Consider the following 19,282-nt stretch of genomic DNA (forward strand, 5'->3'; position numbering starts at 1 on the left):
TGACTGTCATGTTTACCAGGCTATCAGGTTGCTCTTCGCACAAGTGAAACCACAGACGTAGTGTGTGTGTGTGTATGTAAAGAGATTTTTCATTGAAAAAATATGGAAAAAAATCACTGAAAAGTATAATTCTTTCAAAGGAATGCTTGATCTGTATTTTGCCAACGTCAGCAAAACTATTGTATGTTTTAGCGCAGATAGCTTTTTAAAGAAAAGGCTCTACAGAGCACTGATACACAGACACACGGACAGACAGGACGGAAGATGACTTTGTGATCTCGTCGCTGTCCCGTGGGCCCAGTCTGTGTTCTCATCACACCTTCCTTGGGCTCTGGACTCTGAGCAAAGGCAGTTGCTGTTCCCGTCGGTCGGTCTGCCAATATGTGCTTATCCCTTTGAGCAGACATCTTCATCCGACCTTCCCATCCGTGGGCTGCTCTGGCCTCCCTCTCTGTCCAGCTCTTTAGGGCCCTTCCTGGTTCCCCAGCAGCCCACTCACTTCCACACACGGCAGCACAGGGATTAGCCAGTGGGGCCGACTGCACATTCATTCTTTCTGTCTGTCTTTAAGCAAGTGCTTATAGGCCCTTGTTTTCTGTTTTTTAAAAAAATATTTATTTAGGCTGGGCTGGGTCTTAGTTGTGGCATGTGGACTCTTAGTTGTGGCATGTGGACTCTTAGTTGTGGCATGTGGACTTCTTAGTTGCGCCATGTGAACTCTTATTTGCGACATGCATGCAGGATCTTGTTCCCCAGCCAGGGATCGAACCAGGGCCCCCTGCATTGGGAGCACGGAGTCTTACCCACTGGACCACCAGGGAAGTCCCTAGGCCCTTGTTTCATGGGCTTCTTTATTGTACTGCTCTCCCTCGAGCAATTTGTCTGCAGTTACTTCTCTCCATCCCTGTCCTGGGAGGCTGAGTTGTTGGGTGGGAGATGGGCAGAGCACGTCCAATGCCAGTTTGCATCTGATCTTCCCTTCTGGTTTCACGTGGGAAGTACAGTAACGTTTGCCATGTTTTTCAGACACATGTGCTCGGACATCAGGAGTATTCGTCACCGCTGTTCCAGGTGCCAAGGACTTCAGGTCGGGAGCCCTCGGCTCCTCCTGGGAACCTCGCGCACAGGGGGCTGCTGGGCGCCGGGCTGGCCTACCCTGCCAGCTCCACGGAAGACCTCCAGCCCAGCCACTCCTCAGCCTCTCTCATCAAAGCTATCCGCGAGGAGCTGCTCCGGCTCTCCCAGAAGCAGACCACCGTGCAGAACTTCCACAGCTGATCGGCCCCACCTTGCAGATTTGCCAAGTATCCGCTTCCCGTGGAAGCAAGACTAAAAGGAAATCAACTGAGCAGGTGTCTGGAAGAGGACAAGCATCTCCTGGGCTGAGGGCCCAAGTAAGGGAACGAGTTGCAATTGTAAAAGATGCCATAAGTCACGTGACAGCTCATGATGCTTTTAATACGTTGGCAATTTTGTGACCACCTGGGTTCAGTTGAAATGTATGTACTTTTGGCTAAAAGCCAGCAGCACTTCACGAAAGACGAACCACGATTCTAAGCTAATGAAGTGACTAAGTTAGTCTCTTTTTTAAAGGTGAAAGATGAAAATGTGTAGATGGTGTAGGGATTAAAGGAATCTAGTATTTCCGTGGGAAGATGTGATTCAGACTGGTTTGTACAATGAACCTGCTGCTTTGTTTTCTGAGAAAAGAGAGTTGAAGACATTCACAACTTAATTTCCCTCTTTTCCTCCATAGGAACTTATTTTAATAGTAATATTAACAACATGAATAGTAAGACTGGGAATTTAAAGAGCTACTAGCGAGAAACCAAATGCTAGATTGTAGAGCCTGATGATTCCAAATGAAGCCATCGACTGCATTTTCCTTCTACTTCTGGTGCTACAGCTCCAAGAGCCCTTCACGTCGTCTGTGAAATGCAACTTTGGCTTTCTCAGTGGAAGGATATGTGGAAGGTTTCATTTTGTTCTAGAAAGGGGGAAAAAAAAGCCTCCCAAAATGGAAAAAGCTTAATATTTATTTGGTTTTTCAAAATACATATCAAAGTTTAGATTTACATTCTTAATTGTATTTGTGGTTTGTGAATCGGACACATGCAACTGCTCATTGCATCTCATTTGAGTACATGTCTTCATCCAGGCCAGGCCTAAAGAAAGAGGCTTTCAGGAGGTCCTAATGGATCCTTGCACTTTGCTGATGAGTTGCTCCCAAATTATGTTTGAATGAGAAATCTTACATAAGCGAAAATGATCTGTCAGAATTCCTAGGACCACTGAATGGTTGGTTATCTATGGATGCCTTCATGGTAATCACATTCCCTGTGTTCGAGACCTGGAAATGAAACTGAGTTCCGTTCAGCCTCTTCGTAATGAGTCAAGAAAGGAAAGAAGAGCTTTGAGACCACGAGGGAGAAAAAATGTTCCTTCTAATTTCTGATTCTGTTGTCCCTGACTCCGTCTAGTGACTGTTAAAACCGTCTTTGGGCCCAACAGAGGGGTCCTCCCACTTGAGATTGACCCCTGAAGGAAACATGTCTCCCCTTCCCAAAGTGGAGTAAGGAATAGAGTAATAAGGGCTGTTCTGTTTTCTGGGACCTGAGTGAAATGAAGAAGAAAAACAGACTTAGAATTTCCATGAACCCTTTTTTAGTAGATCAACTAATATCTTTAACTAAATAACAGATACACAGGCAGAACACGGGGTTGTGACTGGTCAAAATCTGTGTATCTGTGTCAAATTTTAAGAACCCTGAAGCAGCTAAAACGGGTTCCTAAAGTGTAATCATTGGGTTTTCAGAGTCATGTTTCAGCCCTTCCTTAATTAAGCCTGTTGTATAGACCCAGAGTCTCACGATCCAGGGGAAGTTGGTTCTGGGAAGTTAAAATGTAGCCATTGTTCATCTTTGCACCTCTGAAAAAGGGGGAGTGCAGGAGGACAAGTCTCTTGAGGATGCTAAATAAAGGAATGCGAACTCCTTTTTAGGCGACCCTCACAGGCTCCAAAGAACGGGGGAGAGAAGACCCTGATCTGGGCTTGATTCTTACCTCTTGGTCTTGGTTAAATACCAGACTTGCCCAGAGTGGAGATTCTCCTTGCATGTCATTGAAAAATACCAGGTTTCTTGAATGTGTAATTAAGAATTTCAGAGATCCAAGCAGCATTTTATCATGGACACCTTACGGTGAATTCAGATTGAGTGCCAGCTGATGGGGTAAATGCTGGCCCCTCTCCTCCCATTCTGCTCTTTGTCCTCAGTGTTCACACGCAGATTGTACGAACATGATTACCTCCTTAGTACATGGCAGGAACGGGCCTCTGTTTTAAATGGGGCTGCAGTAGCAGTTTTGATGCCTTTCAAACTAGCATAAGGAGATTCTACCTGTATTTTTCTTCTTAGAACCGATACACTTTTAAACCGACGTCAAGACCAAAGATGACGTGGAATAAACAACCGCTGATGTGTGGTGGGTGTGAGCAGGCCGGTGGGATCCCCGGCACTCTTGTGTTGGCCATAAAGCATACTCAGTTTGCACTCAGTTTGACCATCACGAGACTCAGAACAGACTAGCTGTCATGGGGAGCACCACTCAGTGAACGGGATCTACGTAACGAAAGGTCCTCGTGGCAGTCACGCGTGGCTCTGGAGTTCCATTTATTGAAACACCACAAAATGAAAAGTTAAATTTTACGTCTGTTCTTTTTTCCTCTTTGCAAAGTTCTAGTGCTATATAACAAGAGCTATAAATTTGAGTCAGAGTTTTAGAGACGATTGTTTGGAGAAATGATCATTTTCAGAATCTACACAATCACTAACTAGCTGTGTCAGGTCCCTTCTCTAAGCCTCATTTTCCCCATCAGCCAAACGAGAACAGGCCTCCCCTGCCCGCCTCCCAGGAAAATTCTCATTGAGAGAATCAGATGTGGTCACACGTGCACACGTCCCTTGAGGAGGGAGCACAAAGCACTGTGAGCATGTAGACTATCTGTGTGATTGCGGTGGGAGGGGTGATCTGATCTGCTGTGGCCTCCCAGTGAGCGAGTTCCCGTGGAGGGAACCAGAGGAAAACTAGAGGCCCCGTGTGACTCCGCTTCCTCTCTCCTGCTTTGCTTTAAATTCACTTCCTTCACCGTTAAACTCTCAATTATCATGCATCTTCCTGCTCCTGGCACCAAATAAGTCAATAGGAGCCCTGCCTTCTGAGATCTTAGAATCTGAATCAGACAATACCCATGGCTATAGAAGATGGAAGAAAAGGAAAAATAACGTGGTTTAAACATCAGTAAGATTCACCGAAAGGACACAAGTGCATTATGCACTCAGAAGGAGGAATGGAAGTTGCACATGGGGAAACAGTGGGACCTTGGGGAGAACTCAATGTCAGAAGCTACTTTAAGGAAGACAGGAGCTTCCCAGGCGCATGGTGAGATGGTGTGGGAAGAGCCAGATGGAGAAAGTGGGTGAAGCTGCCGTTGAAAATAACCTTGATCCTGATCTGCTCCGATATGGGGACGAAATCCCTAACTGCACGGTCGAGGGAGTTTTATAAGAGGAGGAAGTGATGCTATGAGGATACATTTGCAGGAACACAGCGAGAAGATGACCGGGCTTGGGAAGAAGGTCGGCGGAGGAAGAGGCCCGTTCTGAAGGGGAGGGGAGAGTCCCAGGAACTGCTGGATGACCAGTGTCAAGTGTGAAAATAGTGAGACTTCCACCGAGGTCTACTGCTTAGAGCAGATCTCAAGGGTCAGCCATTCGGCCACATTTAATCCTTTGTGGAGCATAGGTGGGTTATAAATAAATATATTTGACTTCTTTACAGCTGCCTACACATTTTCCTCCAGATTATACTTAATTTCAGAGCGTGTTTTCTTTTTGGTGGTACGTGGCTTTTGAGCAGCAGACTTGAGCTGTTTTTTGCCAACCAGATTTTTCAGGGCATGAGGCCTGTGACGCAGGGCACAGGTGAAGGGACACCTGGAGGCTTCGGGCTGAAACAGGTAATTCTGTGCTTCATGGGCCTCCTGTTGAACTGTGTACAGGGTCAGCGTTTACTGCGTTTGCACAACTTAGTGCTCCAGTGACCAAACCAGTCGCTTGGACACTGATTTGCATTTGCAGCACTTCAGGAGTTAATCATTAAATACACTTCTCTATCCCTTTCATACGAGATTCCTAGACATGAATGAATCTGTTGGTTGGAAGGAGAGCTGGTTAAGGTTCTGGGTGGGTGGGCAGGGGGCTCCAGTGTTAAGTACCACGCCCGCTTTCACTGTAGATGTTTTAGCCATTTCATTTCTACCTCCAGAGCAAGTCCCCAAAGCCAGTCTCCAGAGCCCACCTTTGTTCCAGGCAGGAGCGTGAAGAAGTCTACTTCTGCACCTGCACGTAGACCATTTGAACACAAACCACGTTTTTTGGGGTTTTTTTTTTCAAAGCACGTTTTTATGGGATGGTAACTTGAACTTCATTTTTACGTTTAATCCAGCACCGTCATGGATATTCTCGTAACAGGTGAGAGGCGTTTCTCTGAGCAACTGCTGTAACACACTTATAAACTGTATTAGGCTTACACTTGTTACCTAGCGTACAAGGAGTGTGTGCATTTCAGGTTTCTTTTGATATCCTTGGTGATGTTCATTGTTTAAACTAGGACTCCTTTCTCTAATTTTATGAAAAGGACTTGAAAACCGAAACCTCACGGTACGATCCTCATTCCATGCTGTGTGTGTAACAGAACACTTGACAATTTATCTTACCACGCAGCAGCATTGACATTTAGGAAAAGAATATCAGATGCCTTGGAAACATGAAACCAAGTTGGGAACCAGCGAGCAAGTGAAAGAAGGGAGGAATGCCTCCCTCTGAGGCACTCGGCCCAGATTCCTTTCCCACAGGGTAGATACTCATGCAGGCTCTTTGCTTTTCCTTCTTCCTCTAGGTTTTTCTGCTCTGGGGCCACTTCACATTTAAAGAAAGAGTGGATAAGTAGAAGGGATTTGGGTCTCGAGGTCCCTGATTCCACGGAATCTTTCTGGACAATTTGGAACGTCATGAATAGCCCCTTCTCATGTCCAGCAGATTCCCAGCATTCATAACTTGACCCCCTAAGTGTGCAAGGTCGGAAGAGTACAGGGCCAGCGTCTAGCTAGGCTCCCTGTACTGTTCCTCCTGCAGATGTGGGGAAGGAGGAGGGGGCACTAGGGGGAACAGAGGCTCCACCAATGGGCTCGGTTGCTCTAAGCAACAGAGGGTTAATTTCAGAAAAGGGGAGTAGAAACTCTCCACTTTGCCCTCCTCCGGACCACAGTCTAGGGAGCATGGGGATTGGGCGAGGCTCGCCCTTACGGGAAAGGCTGCTTAGCCGAGCCGTTCTGAGGTGCCCACTTGTCTCCTCCGACGTTGTCAATGCCCATGTCCTTATGACTCTTCCTGCACCCTCATTCCTAGATTATGAGTATTAATGTACGAAAATATGCAGAGTAAATTGAGGGCACTCGTGGGCTCAATACTGCAGTTTGAACTTGACAATCATGGTTTGCTGGTCTCAAACGGGCCCTTAAATTTCAGTATGGGTATATGATTTAGTAATCGAACCCTCCCTTCTCCTTGCTGGTTATGTTTCTACCCTTCAGTTAGCTGCACTGTTTTCTAATGTGCTGTAGAGTTTTTGAGATAATTTATGCAAGTGTTTGGTTTCCATGTTTACAATTTATACAGCTTTCCTAGCATTTTAAATGGAAATGTCAATAAATGCTATGAATTGGTGTCAAGTGCGATTTTCTGTTTATTTCCTTTGCAACATGATAATTCTCTCATTTGCAAAATGTGAAAGTTGTGTGAGATGTTTTTCTCTAATTTTCGTGTCCCTCATGAGAACACCTAGTACTTTCATCTTCTGAAGAATTAAGTTGAAAGCAGTCTATTCAGTGTGTGGAATTTGCAGAATTGTCACTCACGTTGGTTGGTGCCACTCCTTACTACTCAACTGTTTTGCTTTACGGCTCCCCACTAATCAAATTGATGCTTCCATTAAGAGCAGATTCATTTTGGAATTAAAAGATTAGGACTACAGTCTAGAAAGATAACTGAGAAGATCGACGTTTGTATAATCTTGAAAGGTAATAGGGTAAACCTGGAGTTGTTTATGAAACTCAAGAAAATAAAAACCCCTTGAAACTGAGAAAAACAAGAGGAACTACAAAACACAGTGGAACACAACAAAGGAATGAAATGTGGAAACCTGGATAGGATTCTAGAACAACAAAAGTTATCAGTGGAAAAAATGGTGACATCCAACATACAGTCTATAGTGTAGTTAGCAGTATCGTACAGAGGTTCATTTACTGATTCTGCTAACTTTAATATTAGGGGAAGCTATGTAAAAGGTATACAAAAACACTCTATTTTTGCAATTTTTCTCTAAATCTAAAATTAATTGAAAATTTAAAAACTAGTCTGGTACAGATAAAGCCCATAGGCCCCTGCAGAGGCTAATAAGAGCCTGCTGTGGGCATCCATGACCCAGAACTTGCCTTGCTTCTCAAGGCAGTCGGCTCCTGCTGAAGTGGAAACCACAGTTAACAGTTGCAAGTCTTGGCAGAAAATAAGCCTTCATGAAGGAAAGTTCACAGGATCAACCCAAAGGAGAATTTGAATCTAAAAATTAGAGAAAGACCACTATGAAGAAACGAATGTGTGTTTCGGCTGCTTACAGAGGTTAAAAAAAAAAAACAAAAAAAAACACAGAAGGACAGGATAACAGGAAAGTTTAAGCACATTTGAGAAAACCAAAATTTAATCCTTGAAAGAAAAATAAAGGGATTTAAAAACATACATATATTCACACAGTGGTGTCAGATACTCCGATATTTTAGACATAGCTTAAGAAATATAATAGTTTTAATATATCTTTATATTATGTTTTAATAAGTATACTTCAGATTAAAACCAAAAACACTGTGGACTACTTGGTACACCTCGTTCCCCTAAGAGATTTTATATGCTCGAAATGTAAAAAGGTTCAAAATGGTGGAAGAACAAGGAGTTAGGAGGAGCAGCTAAGGCTTAGGAGGAAGGTCAGGCTGGTCCCACACCCAGAGCCTGACCACTAGGTTGACGTGAATGTTAACTTAAATCACAGTTGGCATTTCTTGTCCCTCTTTCTCTTCCACATTGCACCTGCCAAGCACGGTTTAAGGAAAAAGCAAACAAGGAACAATAACAAGAGAGATCCTTTGGTCCAGTGCCTGGGTTAGATAATTAATGAAATGTTTTTATTGTTGTTGGACCGTGCACTATTTATGCAGTAACTTTCTTCCTCTGAAGATCTCCGACACCTTCCTTGCTACACCCACCTGGGGGAATAATTAGAGGTGGTGTGTGTTTGATCTCTCTGGTGTTGGGAGACTGCAAAAATTGTAGTCACAATTCTAGGTAACCCATATTCATGTAGTTAAACTACTGTGTGTCATATTTGTGCCAAAGGATAGCATTACAGAAGCATGAAACAACGTATCTGGAAAGCTATTGTAAAGTTGTTTTAGAGTGACTGGTTCCTAGGTGGTTACATCAGTACCCTGAAACTACGCATTAGTGTAAGTATTTAGACTTTGATTCTGTGATGTGATGATACGCCTCAAATCAGTGGTGTCTTTCATTCAGCATTTTACAATTCTGAGATTGTTCTAAAGAAAACAGTACAAAGGAGCCGGTATGTGTTTAGAATGCTGTTTTACATTTCCCTGCTACTGTTCTTTCTGGATTCCTTCCAAGACAAGTTTAGGAGTAAAGTTCTTGAAAAAAGATGTAATTAACCAAATTTAAATAAGAACATCATATTTTTGGGTTGGCCAAAAAGTGCCTTCGGTTTTTAAGTAAAAATAAAACACATTTTTCATTTTCACCAAGAACTTTATTGAACAACGTATTCACCCTTTTGTTCCACTACCTTCTGCCATTTTCCAAGCAACTTCATAATTCCATCTTCCCAAAACTTTTTATCTTTTTGAGCAGAGAACTGTTCCAGGTGCCTTTACAGTCTTCCAGGGAATTGAAATTTTTTCCATTAAGAGAATTTTGTAAAGACCTAAATAAATGGAAATCCGAAGGTGAAATGTCTGGTGAATACGGCAGATGAATCAGAACTTCCCAGCCAAGGTGTAACAGTTTTTGCCTGGTCATCAAAGAAACGTGCAGTCTTGTGTTATTCTGATGGAAGATTATGTGTTTTCTGTTGACTAATTCTGGACGCTTTTCGTCGAGTGCCGCTTTCAGTTGGTCTGGGAGTAGTGCTTATTGGAATTAATCATTTGGTTTTCTGGAAGAAGCTCGTAATAGAGGACTCCGTTCCAATCCCACCGTATACACAATATCACTTTCTTTGGATGAAGACCGGCCTTTGGTGTGGTTGGTGGTAGTTCATTTCACTTGCCCCACAATCACTTCCATTCCACGTTGTTGTACAGTATCCACTTTTCATCGTCCGTCACAATTTATTTTAAAAATGGAACGTTTTCATCACATTTAAGGAGAATCACATGTGGAAATAGAGTCAAGAAGGTATTTTTCGCTTAACTTATGTGGAACCCAAACATCAAAGCGATGAACATAACCAAGCTGGTGCAAAAGATTTTCAATGCTTGATTTGGATATTCTGAGTCTGTCGGCTGTCTCCCGCGTGGTATAACGTTGATTGTTCTCAGTTAAGTCTTGATTTGATGGCTCTCAACTTCAACTGGTCTGCCCGACCTTGGAACATCATCCAGCGAGAAATCTCCAGCACGAAACTTTGCAAACCACTTTTGACATGTTCGATCAGTCACAGCACCTTCCCATACACTGCACAAATCTTTTTGTGTGTTTCAGTTGCATTTTTACCTTTCTTGAAATAATAAAGCATAATATGTCGAAAATGTTGCTTTTTTTCTTTCATCTTCAATATTAAAATGGCTACACAAATATTCACCAATTTTAATAAGTCTTTTTTTAAATGCATGTTCATATGACAGCTGTCACACTCTAACAAAATTGTTTTGAATGAAAAAGACAACTAAGTGCTACTAGAGCCATCTTATGGAAAAAAGCGAACGAACCTTTTGGTCAACCCAATACTATAGGTAGCCCATTAAACCTAATCTATTTAATTTTACCTTTTCTGGAAAAATTCAGATTAGCAAAAAAGGAAATAAAAACCACTATAACTCCACCATCAGAGATATTGCAATCCAAATTTTAATTAAAAAATTTAAATCTCAGCCAATTTAATCTTTTTTAAAAAACTTTTTATTTTATATAGACGTATAGCCAATTAACAATGTTGTGATAGTTTCATGTGCACCGCAAAGTGACTCAGCCATACGTATACAGGTATCCTTTCTCCCCCAAACTGCCCTCCCATCCAGACAGCCAATTTAATCTTGTTTGTTGATTGGGACTGATCACGATGATTTGCTTTCTAATTGATCTTCTAATTAAATAGATTAGGTCAGGAAGAGGGCAAAAGGACTAGAACTGGTGCAGGATGTAATCTGGGAAGAAGGATGGGGGAATGTGTCTGGGATTCTTCAGCTGCTGGAGGGAAATGGCACCATGACCTTGAGAACCCCACCCCTTTGTGGCTAATTCTGTGCTCCACTGGGGGGCACTGGCCGATTGACCTCCTGACATATTTCATGGCATTTTGCAGGGACTTCCCAGTGCTTGTAGCTGAGATAGAGGACTTCATGGACAGGGAGGCTGGGTCCAGAAAGCCATATTCCATTTCTAGCCTCGGCTTTAACACAGGTAACTTAAAAGCTTCTGCACACTGCCTTGGGGGGGACCATTGTGAAAAGTGTTTGCCTCGATGTCTTTCCCTTTACTGGCACACACATCAACTTTCCATAACGCATTTCCTGCCCAGGCTGCCTACCTCTTTCTCCCGCACCAGGAGTAACATCTCAAGTATTTCTGCAGGGTCAAAAGTCTGCTTTGGCCTATGACAAAGTCCTCCGTGTCTCAACCCCTTTCTGGATAATTAAGGTTTCTGTCTTCTGAGGTTACTGTCCCCTGGACCTCAGAAGTTAGGGTTTGTATGCTCTTCACAGCAATGAGTTCAGAGTGACTTACTGAATTTGATAATGCCTCAAAATGTAGAAGAATGGTATTGTGATGGGTGGCAGTCAGAATTACAAATGATATTGATAAGCTAAAACACAGGCAAAGAACATCAACAAAGTTTCATTTATTCCTACTAAATTTACCTACATGTCTATTTTTATTTGCTAAATATGGCAACCTTAAAATTATGGATACCAGACATGTTGTGCACTGATGGGGGTGGCCCATGGAGTGAAGACAGAGAGGAGAGTGAGAAGGGCTGGGATTCAGAGGATAATGGGGGAATTGGTGTTCGGAGGAGCAGGGATATTTCCCATTGTGCAAGGAGGGAAAACAGAACACAGCCCAGATTTGTGTCAGTCTGTAGAGATGCGAAAACTGACAACCTTTCTGCTTCTGAGAAAAATTGATTTCAAGTGAATATGTTATCATTTCTTTAGACTTATTAGCTTAGGGTTTTTTTTAATAGGCAGCAAAAATATTATTTCACGGTAGATTGTCTAATTTTGTGCTTTTTAAAAGACGAACTCTGCTTCATTTTCCATGGCTAGAAAGATACATTCAAATTAATAGTGTCTGTTATTTGGGGTAACATAATGACTGAGTGACACGGAGCTATTTCTTCTCTTTAATTTGTCATGGCCCAGAATATAGTCTATCTTGGTGAATATTCCATGTGAGTTTGAGAAGAATGTGTAATCTGCTGTGGTTGGATGGAGTAGTCTATAAATGTCAATTAAATTCAGTTGATTGATGGGGCTGTTCTGTTTAACTATGTCCTTACTGATTTTCTGCCTGATGGGTTTGTCAGTTACTGATAGAGGGGTGTTGAAGTCTCCAGCTATAATAGTAGATTCATCTGTTTCTCCCTGCTGTTCTATCAGTTTTTGCCTCACATATTTTGTTGCTCTGTTGTTAGGAGTATACACATTAAGGGTTGTTATATCTTCTTGGAAAATTGGCCCCTTTATCATTTTATAATGCTTCTCTTTATCCCTGATAAATTTCCTTCTCTGAATTCTGCTCTAAAATGAACATAACTATGCCAACTTTCTTTTGATTAGTGCTAGCATGGTATATCTTTCTCCATCCCTTTACATTTAATCTATCTATGTCTTTATATTTAAAGTGGGTTTCTTGTAGACAATGTATAGTTGGGTCTTGTTTTTTTTCCTATCTATTTTGATATTCTTTTAATTGGTTTATTTAGGCCATTCACATTTTTTTTTGAATTTTTGAATTTTATTTTATTTATTTTTTTATACAGCAGGTTCTTATTAGTCATCAATTTTATACGCATCAGTGTATACATGTCAAGGCCATTCACATTTAAAGTGATTGTGGACATGTTTGCCATATTTGTTACTGTTTTCATTCATTGATTGTGTTGTTTCTGTATTCTTTGTCTTTTTCTGCCTTCTCTAGTTTTATGAACATTTTATATCATTCCATTTCTCTCCTCTCTTAACATTTCAAGTTTTCTTCTCTTTTAATTCTTTTAAGCAGTTGCCCTAGAGTTTGCAATACATATTTATGACTCATCTAAGTCCACTTGCAAATAACACTATACTGCTTCACAGGTGATACAAGTACCTTATAACAGAGTTTCAGCTCTTTACAAGTTTTACTGAAGCTGGAAGACATGGTGGTATTTAATTCACAATTAAACACATATGCACGTGCTACCCAGACATACATAGTCCCCTGTATTTTGTTGCCTGAGGTTACTATGCAGCTTATTCAAGCAGCTCTCAACATTTGGGTGAAATTCCTTCCAGACTTTTCCATATGCCTCCTATTTTACCTAGTTGAGGGATATACTCTATATACAATTTTTTATTCTGTTTTCTTTCTTAAGCATTGTCATAAACATTTTCCCATGTCACTGAAGACCTATTTTTACCCATCCTTTTATGTCTAAATCGACATTTTCCCCCCAATTCTTGTATAATTCATTGTCTTATAGCTTCCATGTATCTGAGTTAATTTCTTTACTAAAAACATTTTTTCCTTTAGCAACTTGATTGTATTTGTTCCTTTGTAAAGTTTTGTGGTCGGCACTTGCATTCCCTTTAACTCTTCAACAGAAGAATTCCTGGTTCCTTCACCATTCTCACTTAAATATGAAAAGTGTAATTAGTTATGGAGGTGGAACTCATAGAGATCAGTGTGTCAGCCTACTGGGGTGAGGCACCCCTTCTGGGTTGCAGACTTCTCATTGTATCCTCACATGGCGAAAGGGGCTATATATATATTTATATTTATTTATTTTTTTTGCATAATATTCCTCTCTGTGCATCTACCATAATTTAACCATTCCCCCAGTGTTTAACACTTGGTTTTTTCTAATGTTTTGCTCTTGTACATAATGGTGTGCTAAATATCTTTGTGTATAAACTGTCTAATTTTCAGATCCTTTCCTTAGAATAAATTCCTAGAGGTGAAATCACTGAGGTGAATGGTCTGAATAGATTTAAAGGGTCTTATTCCATATTATCAATTATTTTTCAGAAATCCTGGACCAATTTATATCCCCAAGGTCCACTTTGAGAATACATTTCATTGTATCCTCACCAGCATTGAGTCATAGAGTATTTTTATATATACTTAATATTTTATAATTTGACCAATAAAAAATTTCTGCATACTTTTCATAGTTATCATGTTACATCTATATAATATTCCATAGTCGTATTATCTTTCCTTGACCTTGTTCTTTGATATTTAGTATTCTTTTCTCAGTAGGTTCCATTATCTAAAATAGCAAATTACTGGAAACAACTACTACTTTCCCAGATTATTTCCTAAGCTTTCTTTTCCTTTGAATTATTATGTTTTCAATATACGTGGATTTTAAGGGGCTCTTTCTTTCTTTTTTAAAAAAATTTTATTTATGTTTGACTGCGTTGGGTCTTTGTTGCTGTGTGCAGGCTTTCTCTAGTTGTGGTGAGCGGGGGCTACTCTTCGTTTCGGTGCGTGGGCTTCTCATTGTGGTGGCTTCTCTTGTTGGGGAGCACGGGCTTTAGGTGCGTGGGCTTCAGTAGTTGCAGCACAGGGCTCAGTTGTTGTGGCTCGTGGGCTCTAGAGCACAGGCTCCGTAGTTGTGGCGCATGGGCTTAGTTGCTTCGTGACATGTGGGATCTTCCCAGGCCAGGGATTGAACACGTGTCCCCTGCATTGGCAGGCGATTCTTAACCACTGTGCCACCAGGGGAGTCCTAAGGGGCTCTTTCGTAGTGCAATGAACATCATTTCCTGGAGGTCACCAAGCAGACAGGTCATCTTTCTTGAGGTATGGTTAAATGCATGTGTGTGTGAGAGAGAGAGAGGAGATAAAATCTGTTGGCCTCTAAGGTCCCTTCCAACTCCGATTCTGCGACTCATTACATTGTCCCAGTATCCCAGGCAGTCTTGCTGATGAGGACTTAAAGCAGAGAATTCCAAGCCTGGAGAAGATCAGATTTATTATTATTAATATTTTTAATCCAAGCTGAGCTACTTAGAGTGATGTGACTTTGGTCCGCTTACATTGTCTCCTTGAGTTTCACTGAAACCCACAGATGCCCGTAAAAATAATTTATGTAGATAACATTAAATGGTAAGCTAAACATCTCTGGGCAAAAATGTTTTAAATATTGTCACATTGTACACCTTAAATATATACAATTTTTGTCAATTATACCTCAAGGAAGCTGAAAAAAATGTTACCATCCTCAGACCATCATGGAAGTCTGATTTGCCTTACATGCGCAGATCTTATCCACCTGGCTCCCTGCCAACCCCACCCTAACCTCTCACCCCCAGAGTTCTTCAAAGGGAATTGCCCTTGGGAAGCTGGAAGTGAGAGGTTTGTTTGTGCCTATTGAGCTGGCTGCCTTCCACGTGGCTTTATCCAGAGATGGGCTGGAAGGCTGACAACTCTGAATGCAAATTGGAGATGTTGGGGTACCCTGGGAGGTTCTGTCTGTCCCCTGGAAAATTTAACTCTTGCAGTGGTATATCAAGTCTGTGGAAATTATTTTAATATATTAAAAATGATTCTTAAGGGGCAGAGTCAAGATGGTGTACTAGGAGGACCCAGAATTCACGTCTCCTCACAATTAGGGCACCTAGCAGGCACCAGTGGGGGACCACGGACACCTAAGGGGATGGGAGGAACCCCCAGCGACCAGGTAGGACGTGGGGCATGGGGGGAGTGAAGGGGGAGGAGCAGTGGAGGTGGGCTGAGACTGGCGCCCCTGAGGGGTGGCTGGGGGAAGGGAAGGGATCCCACACCCGAAGGAGGAAATTGGGGAACCATTGGGAGGGCAGGGGATCAAACAGGAGCATGGCCAGGTTTCCCTTGCCCACTGGGGCCCCCAGGAACCTACTGAGATCCCGGGCCTGATCCTCTGCCCACTGAGGCCCTCTCCAGCCGTGCAGGTCCTGAGGGAGTGGGAGAGAGGGAAGAGGGGAGCAAAAGTAAAGGCCGGACCTCTGGGACAGCACCCCTGAGGGGCGACTGGGGTAGGGGAGGAGTTCCTACACCCAGCAGGACCCACCCAAGGTTAGGGGTCCAGTAGCGACCAGGGAGACCCTGGGGGAGATGGTGGGGGAGGGGTGCAAAGGAACAGAAGGGAACGGGACCAGCCTTTCCCTGTCCACTTCGGCACCGGGGAAGCCTATTGGGCTCTGGGGCCTAATCCTCTGCCCTCGGAGCTCCCTCCTGCCACATAGAGCCCAAGCCCTGCCCCTACACCCCACCTAGGGCCCTACCTCTATACTCGGAGACCCCCTCCAACCTGCTGGGCCTAAAGCCCACCCACACACCCTCACTCAGGGCCCTACCTCCAAACTCCAGAACTCCACACTCCAGAGGCCCTCCTTTCCACCTGCTGCCTCTCTCCTGCACAGATCCTGAGCCTAGGCCCTGCCCCATGCTGCTGAAATGTCACTCCCTGCACCTGCCTAGGTCCCACCCCACCCTAAACCCTGCCCCTGCCTAAGTTCCACCCCTGCCTAAACTCCGCCCCCATAGCCAAGGCGCTTTTTTTTCCTTTTCTTTTTTCCTCTTTTACATTGGGGTTCTGTTTTACCTTGTTGATTCACTGTTGTTGATTCTTTTATATTTTTAGTTTTCCTAATCTTTTATTTTTCTAATTTTACTTTATTCTTTATACTTTGTTAGTTATCTCTCCTTTTGGCTTGCTCCCCCCCACCATTTTTTTTTCTTTTTTCTGTTGTGGTTTTATTTTACCTTGTTGCAGTTGTTTCAATTATAGTTTTATTTTCCTAATATATTTTTTATCTTTCTAATGTTATTTTGTTTTTTTTCTTGGATATTTCACTGCTCCTTTTTTCTTTCTTTCTTTCTTTTTTTTTTTTTTTTTTTTTTTACCGTGCCACAAAGCTTGCGGGATCTTTGTCCCCTGGCTGGAAGTCGGGCCTGAGCTCCTGTGGTGGGAGCTCCGAGTCCAAACTGCTGGACTAAGAGAGAACCTCAGACTCCAGGGGATATTAATTAGAGTGAGGCCTCCCAGAGGTCCTCATCTCAGCACCAAGACCCAGCTCTATCCAGCTGCCTGCAAACTCCAGTGCTGGACTTCTCTGGCCAGACAACCAGTAGGATAGGAATACAGCACCACACATCAAAAAAAAAAAAAAAGAAAGAAAGAAAGAAAGAAACGACAAAAAAATATGTTGCAGATGAAGTAGCAAGGTAAAAAGAGCAAATAAATGAAGGCAAAATAGGCAACCTTCCTGAAAAAGAATTCAGAGTAATGATAGTAAAGATGATCCAAAATCTCGGAAACAGCATGGAGAAAATACAAGAAACCTTTAACAAGGATCTAGAAGAACTAAAGAGCAAACAAACAGTGATGACCAACACAATTACTGAAATTAACAGTACTCTAGAAGAAATCAATAGCAGAAGAACAGATAAGTGAGCTGGAAAATAAAATGGTGGAAATAACGGCCAGGGAGCAGAATAAAGAAAAAAGAATGAAAAGAATTGAGGACAGTCTCAGAGACCTCTGGGATAACATTAAGTGCACCAACATTTAAATTCTAGAGGTCCCAGAAGAAGAAGAGAAAAAGAAAGGGTCTGAGAAAATATCTGAAGAGATTATAATAGAAAACTGCCCTAATATGGGAAAGGAAATAGTCAATCAAGTCCAGGAAGCACAGAGAGTCCCATACAGGATAAACCCAAAGAGAAATACACCAAGACACATAGTAACCAAACTATCAAAAATTAAATACAAAGAAAAACTATTAAAAGCAGCAAGGGAAAAGCAACAAATAACACACAAGGGAATCCCCATAAGGTTAACAGCTGATCTTTCAGCAGAAGCTCTGCAAGCCAGAAGGGAGTGGCAGGACATATTTAAAGTGATGAAAGGGAAAAACCTACAACCAAGATTATTCTACCCAGCAAGGTTCTCACTCAGATTCAATGGAGAAATTAAAACCTTTACAGACAAGCAAAAGTTAAGAGAATTCAGCACCACCAAACCAGCTTTACAACAAATGCTAAAGGAACTTCTCTAGGCAGGAAACACAAGAGAAGGAAAAGACCTACAAAAACAAACCCCAAGCAACTAAGAAAATGGTAATAGAACATACATATCTATAATTACCTTAAATGTAAATGGATTAAACGCTCCAACCAAAAGACACAGACTGGCTGAATGGATACAATAACAAGACCTGTATACATGCTGTCTACAAGAGACCCACTTCAGACCTAGGGACACATACAGACTGAAAGTGAGGGGATGGAAAAAGATATTCCATGCAAATGGAAATCAGAAGAAAGCAGGAGTAGCAGTTCTCATATCAAACAAAATAGACTTTAAAATAAAGACTATTACAAGAGACAAGGACACTACATAATGATCAAGGGATCAATCCAAGAAGAAGATATAATAATTGTAAATATTTATGCACGCAACATAGGAGCACCTCAATACATAAGGCAAATGCTAACAGCCGTAAAAGGGGAAATCAACAGTAACACAGTAATAGTAGGGAACTTCAACACCCCACTTTCACCAATGGACAGATCATCCAAAATGAAAATAAATAAGGAAACACAAGCTTTAAATGATACATTAGATAAGATGGACTTAATTGATATTTATAGGACATTCCATCCGGAAACAACAGTATACACGTTCTTCTCAAGTGCTCATGGAACATTCTCCAGGATAGACCATATCTTGGGTTCACATATCAAACCTTGGTAAATTTTAGAAAATTGAAATCATATCAAATATCTTTTCTGACTATAACACTATGAGACTAGATATCAATTACAGAAAAAAAACTAAAAAATACAAACACTAAACATTACGCTACTAAATAACCAAGAGATCACTGAAGAAATCAAAGAGAAAATGAAAAAATACCTAGAAACAAGGACAATGAAAACGCAATAACCCAAAACCTATGGAATGTAGCAAAAGCAGTTCTAAGAGGGAAGTTTATAGCAATACAATTCTACCTCAAGAAACAAGAAAAATCTCAAATAAACAACCTTACCTTACACCTAAAGCAATTAGAGAAAGAAGAACAAAAAAAAACCCAAAGTTAGCAAAAGGACAGAAATCATAAAGATCAGATCAGAAGAAAATGAAAAAGAAACGAAGGAAACAGTAGCAAAGATCAATAAAACTAAAAGCTGGTTCTTTGAGAAGATAAACAAAATTGATAAACCATTAGCCAGACTCATCAAGAAAAAAAGGGAGAAGACTCAAATCAACAGAATTAAAAATGAAAAAGAAGAAGTAACAACTGACACTGCAGAAAAACAAAGGATCATTAGAGATTACTACAAGCAACTATATGCCAATAAAATGGACAACCTGGAAGAAATGAACAAATTCTTAGAAAAGCACAACCTTCCAAGACTGAACCAGGAAGAAATAGAAAATATAAACAGACCAATCACAGGCACTGAAATTGAGACTGTGATTAAAAATCTTCCAGCAAACCAAAGCCCAGGACCAGATGGCTTCACAGGCAAATTCTATCAAACATTTAGAGAAGAGCTAACACCTATCCTTCTCAAACTCTTCCAAAATATAGCAGAGGGAGGAACGCTCCCAAACTCATTCTACAAGGCCACCATCACCCTGATACCAAAACCAGAGAAAGATGTCACAAAAAAAGAAAACTACAGGC

The 19,282-nt window shown here is 41.6% G+C and overlaps 1 protein-coding gene across 4 annotated transcripts in view; it reads left to right on the plus strand.

Moving 5' to 3' along the window:
* KIAA1549 (KIAA1549 ortholog) overlaps positions 1-6,790 on the plus strand; it is a 151,420-nt gene extending 144,630 nt beyond the window's left edge. For 2 of the 4 annotated variants that reach the window (XM_033432375.2, XM_049715061.1), the window contains exon 20: positions 1,027-6,790. In XM_033432375.2, the coding sequence (XP_033288266.1) occupies positions 1,027-1,278 (252 nt within the window). In that variant the 3' untranslated portion in view covers positions 1,279-6,790. The remainder of the gene's footprint in view (positions 1-1,026) is intronic. The other 2 variants (XR_007479353.1, XR_007479352.1) reach the window with 2 other exon arrangements.
* Positions 6,791-19,282: the final 12,492 nt, after the last annotated feature.

The sequence above is a fragment of the Orcinus orca genome, chromosome 9 (assembly GCF_937001465.1).
Source record: "Orcinus orca chromosome 9, mOrcOrc1.1, whole genome shotgun sequence".
In the NCBI taxonomy this organism is placed as follows: Eukaryota; Metazoa; Chordata; class Mammalia; order Artiodactyla; family Delphinidae; genus Orcinus; species Orcinus orca.